General features: G+C 40.7%; 2 protein-coding genes across 2 annotated transcripts; one reads left to right on the top strand and one right to left on the bottom strand.

Annotated features, from left to right (window-relative positions):
* The first annotated feature begins 237 nt into the window (after positions 1 to 237).
* LOC121943641 (lysophosphatidic acid receptor 6-like) lies at positions 238 to 1,869 on the top strand. The gene has a single exon (XM_042487217.1). The coding sequence runs from the start codon at positions 301 to 303 to the stop codon at positions 1,153 to 1,155; it is 855 nt and encodes a 284-aa protein (XP_042343151.1). The 5' UTR covers positions 238 to 300; the 3' UTR covers positions 1,156 to 1,869.
* Positions 1,870 to 2,786: 917 nt separating this feature from the next.
* LOC121943565 (integral membrane protein 2C-like) lies at positions 2,787 to 10,012 on the bottom strand. The gene is made up of 6 exons (XM_042487115.1): positions 9,777 to 10,012; positions 8,082 to 8,225; positions 7,780 to 7,968; positions 7,292 to 7,402; positions 4,115 to 4,265; positions 2,787 to 3,930 (listed from the first exon to the last, which is right to left on the bottom strand). Exons 1-6 carry the CDS (start codon positions 9,867 to 9,869, stop codon positions 3,839 to 3,841), a joined length of 780 nt encoding a protein of 259 aa, XP_042343049.1. The 5' UTR covers positions 9,870 to 10,012; the 3' UTR covers positions 2,787 to 3,838.
* Between the last annotated feature and the right edge of the window lie 21 nt (positions 10,013 to 10,033).

Here is a 10,033-nt window from a genome sequence, read left to right as displayed (position 1 = left end):
CATAAATGTAAATTTTTCCTTAACTACCAATGCCTTATAACTTTAAAAAAGTTATTTAGGTTGTAACAAGATATTAAGTTTTAAAACTGCACTAAACTTGTAATGCAAAGGTTAACTTCGTTGAGGTCAAAGTAACCACAGTTGAGTCATCAGAGTGATATATTTCCTGTTTATTAATTTCTGCCCTCCCAAACTCACTTCACAGAGATAAAAAGCAGGCAGAAGAAGGAACTGATGTGTTATAAACTACGTCAGAGCAATACTCAGTTAAGCAGACAGCAATATTTCTTTTCTCATCTGATGGACATGAACTCCACAACAAGCGACGCACGACAGCCGCATCTGGTCTATGCTTTGGTCTTTGGCTTTATTTTGGCACTGGGTCTGCCTCTCAATGCTTTCTCACTGTGGACTCTTCTAAGAAACCACAGCCTCAAATCCCCCTGTGTGGTCTTCATGGTCAACCTGGCAATCTCGGACCTACTGCTCATCATCTCCCTTCCCATGAGGGTCTACTTTTACGCAACGGGCACCTGGCCTCTGAGCAGAATTGCATGTACCTGCATCACATTGTTTTTTCTCGACAACATCCGCTCCAGCACCATCTGTGTCACCTTCATCAGCATTGACCGGCTGCTTGCTGTGGTTTATCCTCTGAGGTCACGCCATCTTCGAACCATTTCCAACGCCTTGAAAGCTGTCGGGCTCAGTTGGCTGTTTGTGTTGGTGCTGAACATCACAGAGAGAGTGGCCCTTTCTACAAATTCCACTCGCCACAATGAGTCCACCTGTTTTGAATTTCCCCCTAAAAGATCAATAATGGCTTATATTGACTCTATGTTAGTGTTCACCTTGCTGGCAGTCAATATTGTGTGCACCACTTTGGTGTGTAGGACTCTATACAGAAACCTCAGTGACTCTGCAAGGGTCAACAGCAAGGTGAATGTCTTGCTACTTTTTGTCATGAACTTAGCTGTATTCACTGTATGTTTCTTACCAGTGTCGTTTGCATTATTAATTGTAGGGAAACCTATGGACACGTCTTTAACTTGTTTGGCTAGTGTGAACTGCTGTCTGGATCCACTGTTGTATTACTTTTCCCTCGATGCCTTTTGGAAGAAAAAGGAGGATGCAGATCTTGCAATGGAACCATAGAAAAAACTTTTCTTGGATGCTCATTTGACTTCGGGTTATTTTAACAATCTGATGGATTTTATATGTGCTTAAAAGAAAAGAAAGACCAAGGACATGGACAAACAAGGATCATAAAGATGATCTCTTTGGTAAAATGTTTTTGAAACTAAAGATCTAGTAAAAGATGGGTAAAACCTAGACTTGTTGTACAGGTATCATGTTTAATTCATGCTTATAGTTTGTAACATCACAGTTTTGTGTAGTCCAGGCAGTTTCAGGAGAAATTATGACTCTTGATGAAATAGTTTGGTATTTTGCAATATAAACTAATTTGCTTTGTTGCTGAGAGTTAGAAAAGATGATTGACATCACTCATACGTCTGTATGCCAATCCGAGGCTATATAAATAATGGATGTAGTTGCAGTGACATTATTGGTTTGTGGACTGCTGTTTTGAAACCGTGATTTCAGTATTGCGACCGTCGCCATCTTGGGTTTTTGGAGCCAAAAGTGACTATATTTGGAAAAACGGCTGGCACTGTGGAGGAAAGAGGGAAGGACCTGACTGGAAGCCAAGGATACAATTGGCAGACAGCTCATCACTCAAACATCCCTTAAATATTCAGAACTTTTGGCCTTGATAAAATGGAAATGGGTGAGGTATTTTAAAAAAATAAAGAAATCACCCCACATAGTTGTCATGAATGTTAAAATTAAAGAGACCAAAACTTTTTTTTGTACAGGCTATAAACACATTTCTGCTGTAAAGTTTTCTGTTTTGAAATAGGCTATTCACCTGGGTGAAAAAAAAACAGGACATAACCCTTATTTTAGCTTCTTTTTTGTTGTTGTATCTTTTTATTGCTTTATGTAATCCTGTGTGTTCTTTCTGTCATAAATCATTTTGATGTGACTCAGGCTTTTGTCCTTTTTTAGAGAGTCTCGAGCCAGCAGCTCTCTTGTCCTAAGCCTTGCCAGATGGAGGGCCGTTGGTATAAGCCCACAGCAGACTGTGCGGCTCTAAATTACCTCATGTGCAGATTTGAAATTATCCAAAAGTAATCATTGCAAATGAAATTAGCCATTGAAGGCTGGAGTAGTACACTTGATAACATCTCTGACAGGCTTTATGTTAACCTAACATTACACACTACACTGTCAGATGAGGCCACTGATGTGTGCATTTTTGCTATTTATTTCCAACCCAACCACATATATATCAATGGTTGAAAAATATATCTTAACATTCGATCGTCTGTCGTAAGGCATTATTGCAATTATAAATATGTGACTGGATGTGATCGTCTTTGTCAGACTCACTCAGTAACATTTAGATGTCTGAGTTCTGTCCTTCAAGCTGAGAAAGATTGACTCTGTTACACCCTTTTATTTTAAAAAAAAAAAAAATTTTATCACTATATTAAAATATACAAAAGACAGCTGCTTTTAGATTTTCATTTATTTGTTCACTTCTCTAAATGGAAATACAGTAATTTCCACCACAACATTAACAGAAATTATAATATGAAGTATTAAAATGATATCAGCATATTTTGGTAAGATTACCAGGAAAATCAATATATATTGCATTTAAAACATCCTGACTGCAGCATAATGATGTTGCTGGGTCACAAGCATCAACAGATACCAAGTTATTTTCACTACTTTATTCACAGACGGATTTCATGATTCATCAGCAGACAAAATATACAGATCAAAGTTGGTTTTGTTTGACTAACATACTGTATAATATGCTCCCTTTCAGTAGTACGGACTTTAATCCAGTCTCTGACTCTGGACTAAGGCTTTAAACGTTGTTTTACAAAACATTCTAACAGTGCTGTTTTTCTATTAGAGATTAACACATGCAAGGGAAAACAAAGACATTATTTTAAAAGGACTCACAAAGGCATTGATGAGTGCGTGAAAAAAAAGAAAGAAAAACAGCATGACAAGAAAAGAAAAAAGCTGATGACGAATAAGAGCATCCAAAATAAATACAGGCTTTAAGCGGTTTCAAAGGAATATGATACAAAAAAGTGAATGCAGACAAATGTCCAATGCAAACTTCTTGAATGTCTAGAAAATGAAAAGCAGATAGGGGGGCGAGGAAGCAGCAGGCAAGCAAGAGGATAAAGATGCAAGCAACTAGTCATCAGCAGTTACGTTTACATTATAGAGAACATGAAAAATAAAGGTCATTACTGAAATCTATGGACAATGTTTGCTCAGAGAAGCAAGGCTTCATGCTTGATTGTGTTAACACAACTAAGAGACACAAAGTACCTCCAGTGCAGGAGGACAAAAAACAACAACAGTACAGTCTCCTTGACGACACATGGAGACAGCCATCTCCCCCGACGCCAGTAACATCATACGAATCCCCAGAGGAAGAGAGGTCTTTAAATTGTAATTCATTATTGGCTAAAGCACTTTGCTACAAGGAAAATCCTGTGATAGAACCAGCAGTTTAGTATTGCATCACACTTCACGGTAAATATTACCTAAGGGGAATAGAAATGTTAAAAATTGAGAAAAAAAAAAAAAAATAGGCAGGTTGTGAAATAAAGAAAATATCAAACCAAAATCAAAACTTAAGTGCAACTCAGACATGATCAGATCCACAGGAGGATGCTACAGTGGCTGGGGTGGTGACTGGAGATGTGCCTTTGGGTGGGCGCGATGACACGGATAACCGTCGTGTTTACTCTTCATCGCAGATAACCGTCTCCACCACGAATGTATTCTCGAAGTGACGGATGTGGTGGCAGTCCTTCGCCTCGCGCTTGTTGATGCCTGAGAGGGAAACGGGCCGAGACACAGAGCGGGGACAGTGATGTGACTTGATCTGATCACGACAGTTTAACACAACTAAAGTTCTTTCCATCCATTAAAACAAAACACAGAGTGTACCACCATCTATCATGGGACTGATGAGCATCTTAAAATGTTTCCATTGATCCCATTAGCTCCTACTTACGTCTGCGGGTGACGCGGCGGTTCAAGCGGTAAGTGTCCTTCCCATTGCACAGGCGGTAAATGAAGGGTCCCAGCTGACGCATGTTGTGCACTTTGCCAGTCACCACCATCTCTTCATGGATGATGTAGGTCTGAGGCAAGTATGTTCCCTTCTGCAAGAGATGGAGGAACAATAACAACAGTCTCACTGGAATATGTTTTCCAACAGAAACACTAAGGGCCCAAATAGTCAAAAAATACACTTTAGTGGGTGTCTAACAGGTTTTGGCAGTTCAATACGAATATTTAACGATTCATTTTGTTTTCTTTACAAGGTTTTAAAATCTGTACCGGCTCTGTGGGATGTTCAGTGTGACAGCAACATTCACGTCATTTGGTAAACAAGCTAATGGCGCTAACAATGGTCGGAAACTTTATTTGCCGACACTTAAACAAACACCATATACTATGTCATATCAAGTTGCTGCGAGCTGTAATCACCACTTCTAAGGAGAAGCGCTCTCCTCTCTGCTCCTCTGTGCTGCTGCCTGCATGTCTGTAGCTCCCTGTACCAAAGACTAATGTGAAAGTCAAGAGCGCTCACTCTTCAGCGAAATCCTTAGGCAATATCAGTCTATAGCTATAAACCCCATCACTGTCATTGAGGTCCGCTGATAAATCACTCCTTGTCATCCCAAAAAAAACGATTAAAACATAGAGGAGAAAGAGCTTTTGCTGTCGTGGCGCCAAAACTGTATTTAAATCTTGTTTAAAAACTCATTTGCTCTCTTTGGCTTTCTCAGAACTTGTATGAAAGTTGACAGTTCTGTGGTTTTATCGCCTTTTTTAATGTTTTTTTTAATTTTTATAAATGTCCTGTTTTATGATATTTGTGCTATTATTTGTATCTATTTCTTGATGTACAGCACTTTGGTCAATTCTGTTGTTTTTAAATGTGCTTTATAAATATGTTGCTCCATCCATTTTTTTTATTCTTTAAGGAATCAAACTAACGAGCTTGCTTACTGATTAGCTGTCAGAGAGTACAGTAAAATCAAACGGCATTGAGCAAACCCAGCCTTAGATGGTTCGATTTAGGTCACCTGAAAAAAAGGCCCACAAAAAATCTAAATCAGTTTAAGCGTACACGATATTTAGAATATTTTCACCACTTAACCTGGCTGTCAGCCTTTTTTGGATGGCAAACTGAAGTTGTTATATCATCAAAGCCACCTGTTGAAATGTCTTTTTTTTTTCATTTTTTTTGGCAGAACACAGAGTTACTGGTCTACCACGGCCTCGATTGGTTAGTGGGTCCAGTAAAGCGGAGCATATAATCAAATACGGTGTTCATGTTGGTCAGACCACAGTGTTTAACTAAATACTTTAATGGTTACAGTTACAGCTGAAAATGACAAAAGTAATAAAAACATTTGTTGTTTTCACATAAAAGTATAATAAATTGCCAATTGTCTATCCACAAGTGACTGTTGTGTCTTTGTTGTTGTTGCTGTGATTCTGTCTATAATGTGTGTGGTGGTGTATTTTTCTGAACTCTCCTCTCTCCCTTTATTTTCATATGTTTTTCTTCTTTTCTTTATGTACCCCCTGAGCCCTCAGATGAGGTCGGGTGCCACATCGTAAACCACAGGCTTCTAAGAGACACACATATAGCGACACATATTACGTGACCGACAATCCTGCATAATCTATGTTCAAGTCAGAGAACAAGATGCAGAGAAAATAGAAAGTGTCACAGTCTGTGTCCTGATTTCTTAAGACTTTTGGGAAGACTGGTGTAGCACATAAGTCTCATTTAAGCTGCCTTTATTGGTAAATCTGTCTTTGTTTTCACTTAGATTATTATTAAGATTGTGTTTTCTTGGTTTTTGGGTTTCAGTTACTGTGTTTTTCTCCTCCTGTGTGTCTGTGCTGCTTTGCCCTTGTTTACTCATCTACACACCTGACCTTCGTCAGCCTTGTTAGTCCTCTGCTCCTCACTTTTTCTCAGCTCCCTGCCTGTTCTTCTGCCTCATCACCTTATTCCCCTCACCTGAGCCCTTTTTCTCCACCTGCACTTCATCCCCTCGTCAGTCTACTTTGTATTTAAACCCTGGTTTTCAGTTCAGTCTTTGTTGGATTCTTGTTTTGGTTGTGTCATTTTCAATTGCTGTTCCTTTAGATAGATTAAAGACTATTGTTTCCTGCTTTTGGGTCCACCTGCTCTGCATTACATGATATAAAGAAGCTTGTGGCTGACTTCTAACACAAGTTTCTCCTGAGCTTGCTAACACAGCAGCCAGGGTCTGAAATTAGCACAAGCTGTCCGCTGAATGCAGGTTTATTTTTGGCAATGGCGGTGAAATTGTCAGGTCATCAGCCACTTTGTAAAATGATCTTTCATTAAATAAAAATAAAACTAAAGTTTTGTTTTTTCTTCTTTTTCTAACACCTCATTCCACTGCAGCAAAAAGTCAAGAGTCACTTTTGATTGCCAACTGAAATTCAAAAAGCATGTCAAGGCAGTTTTTCAGTCCTGATATTTTCACCTTTAAAAACACTGCAAAAGTACTATCATCATTCCAGCAGCTGGAAACAGTGATCCATGCTTTTGCGTCCTCCCCGTTAGACTGCTGCACTAGGTTAGAGTTGGCCCGAAACTCTGCTGCAAGACTACTTACCAAGACCTCATACTGCTCCCACATCAGGTTCTGATATCACTTAACTGGCTTCCATCAAATTTAGGATTCAGCTCAAGATCCTCCTCCTCACATACAAGGCTTTGAATAATCTTACCCCAGAATATATCAGTGAACTCATATTGCTGTATTCCCGTGTTAGTGTTTTTATGTGTGATTCGTGTTGTCTATTTTGAGTTTTTGTACATTTTGTAACCTAGGTTCTGAATGGTGCTATATAAATACATTTTTACTTACTTGTAAGGCAGAGAAAACCCACAACAGAAGGACATATTTAGTAAAATGCATGTTTGAAAGTTGTTAAAAATTGATATATAAAAGCACCACAACCGCCTGTAGAGACGTTTTTGTCATTATTATCAGCAGTTGAAGTTCAGGGGATTTGACCTGGAAGTGAACGCAGATTATAACCTTTCCCATTTCATACAAAAGCCAGCCGTTAGTGGGTGTGAGTGTTTTTTGTCCACTGGAAAAGGGGCTTCTGTGAGCCGCTGTGTTACCTTGACATTGACAAGGAGCTCCCAAAGGTTGCGTGGAGGCATCACAATGGTGGTGTTCAGCTCAATGACGTAGCATTTGTCGAGAGCAATGTCATGATAGGCTGTCAGTCCCTGGAAAATAAAGCAGCTTATTGAAGACAGACTCTAAAGACAAGCGCTCTGATTTTTTGGCTAATATTATGTGTTGGCAGTATCTTGTAGTAAAATCTGAGTAATTTTATCCATGTTTATGTTGGGGCTGTGGTTTATCCTCTGAGGTCATTGTCATTGCCAACATGTTAACATACTGATGTTAGCATTAGGCTCAATCGCTGCTAAAGCATAGCCTCAAAAAGCCAGCTTTTCGCCATCCTTTTTATTTACATTTTCTTGTCATTTGCCTTTTCTTTTTCTGTAATGAGTCTGAAGTGACCTATTAGAGATTTAACTGTTTGGGTGTTCTCTATTTAAGTTGTATTTGTAAAACATGTGTGTGTATTTGTCCTTACTCTGTGGAAGTCATGGATTATATCAGCGGGGTCGCTGCCTCCAAAGTGAGGCACGGGCACAGTGATCTTCTCATAGTTGTCGGCCAAGTAGATGCCGACGTTTTCCTCCAGCTCCTGACGCCCACGCAGTGGGGCATACACAGCGTCTTCATAAAGCACCCTGCACTGGAACATGTTATCCTCTGGGATCTGCACATACACACACACACACACACACACACACACACACACAATTTAGCATCTGGATCAACACACCTGCTGGAAGAAAAAAGTCAACAGCAATCTGTATCATCAGGTCTTACATGAGGTATAAAGTAGTAGCGGTAGACATAAATGGAGGCAAGGACCAGACCGGCCATGAACACAACCAGGCCAAACGTCAGGCAGCACAGGCCATTGAGGGGAGACTTTTTGGGCCGCAGGGGAAGAACCAGCTCATCATCATCCTAAAAAACACACACAACATAGACATAAATAATTCAAAAAGGCACTGAAAAGCATTTCCAGGCAGCTTCAATCCAACTTTCAGCTCACTCATCTTCACTGTGACGAGCAGCTGAAAATGACCCAAATTAACTAAAATAGAAGACGCCGCATTGCAAGCAGGAATTAGTAGCAATGCGTCCAGCCAGGGGAAGGGATGACGGAGAGCTTGGTGATGAAAACTTGACTGAGATGATGAGTAATCTTCCCAGACGCCTCCAGTCTCGCAGTCCATCTGCCAGAGCCACGCGCAGAACCTGTGCCGGCAGGGTGGCACTACACACAGATAGTAGCTGCTCGCTCTGTTCACTTCCATTTATAAAAAATAATGACTAACGGAGACATGCTGTACTGCCGAGTGCTTACAGCACGTTAAATTATCTCCTGAAAAAGTGTCTCTGCAAGGAAACAACAATGGTTGCTGTTTTTAGCCAGAGCTACAGAGGAAATGGGACTGTGTGCATGGGAAACAGTGAAACTTCAAAGGAAAATGATCCGGCGTGAATACACAAAAAAGGAGATGACACAAAAAGCTATAAAGCAATGCCTTTGTTCCACAATGTCTGCAGAAAATGCTTTATATTTTAGGACGGCATGTTATCTTGTATGTGCATGTTTTCACTTTTATTTCACTTCAGTGTACTGTTCTTTGTGGAAGCATCTGAAAACAGAGTGTGCATGAGGACAAGGCGACAACTGTGCAAACACACTTATGTGAGACTCTGTCCTTTGTGTTCTTCCACCCCACTGAGAGAGATAGAGGCTCTTTCACACTAACTGAGAGCGTGACACACCATGAGGCCTGTCTGTCCCTTGTTCAGTACATTCAGATGAACACATTTTGAAGTCACACTGCAGCTCTGTATTTCCGCTGTGTTCACTTTATATGCATGCCTGATGATATCTATATTCCATTAAGGCTTGTCGTCTTCAGGGCTTGGTCATGTATCTTTGATAAGGGGTTGAGGCCATGCTGGGATGCTGCTACAGCAAAGTTGGGGATTCAAGTGCTCCAGTGAAAAATAATCTTGCATGCGCTGCAAGCCACAGCTTCCCATCTGCCATTTTGTCAGCCAAAGCTGGTGCATTTCTTGCATTCTACCTTTTTTTTACTGTGGTTTTTTTTAAATCTGCAATGAAGGGGAGAAATCAGGGGCCATGGCAGTTTAAGAGCAAACCACCACGCAAATCCTTTACATTGTTTAATTGCTTTTGTTCCTTATCCTCCATAAATATAGAGCATGCATATGCACATAACAATAATTTGCATCAAGGCTGCAATAAGAGCACTGGCGCAGAGGAAACCATCGCAGCAAAGGCATGTTTTGTTTGCACCCAAATGGCGAGAGATGCTGTCAGAAATCCCCTGCTGTTCATGGCTGTGCAGGTGCAGGCTGCCCCGCAGACCCAGCAGAGCCAGGGCACAGCAGCAAACACTATATATGCATTATATACAAACGACAAGGCATTTTATTATTATTAAGAGAAATAACACGAAGGGCCGCGTTACTCACCATAGGATGAGGAATGAGGATTTCGGTCTTGTCGCCATCATTCTCCTTCTCCACTTTCTGTCCCGCGACGGACTGGAAACTGATCTTCACCATGGCTCGGTGCGTCACTGCGTGTGTGTCTGCTGCAGGTGTCCTCGCGCTCCGTCTGTGTTATCGACAGCTGGCCACCTTTCTGAAACAGAGTCCCGCACCTCGTCAACGGGCCGTCCTCCTCTCACCGCTGGGCTGCTTCTCGATCTGTTTTTGTCTGTATTTAT

This window comes from Plectropomus leopardus, chromosome 5 (genome assembly GCF_008729295.1).
Source record: "Plectropomus leopardus isolate mb chromosome 5, YSFRI_Pleo_2.0, whole genome shotgun sequence".
Taxonomy (NCBI): Eukaryota; Metazoa; Chordata; class Actinopteri; order Perciformes; family Serranidae; genus Plectropomus; species Plectropomus leopardus.
This window is presented reverse-complemented; position numbering and strand designations above follow the sequence as displayed.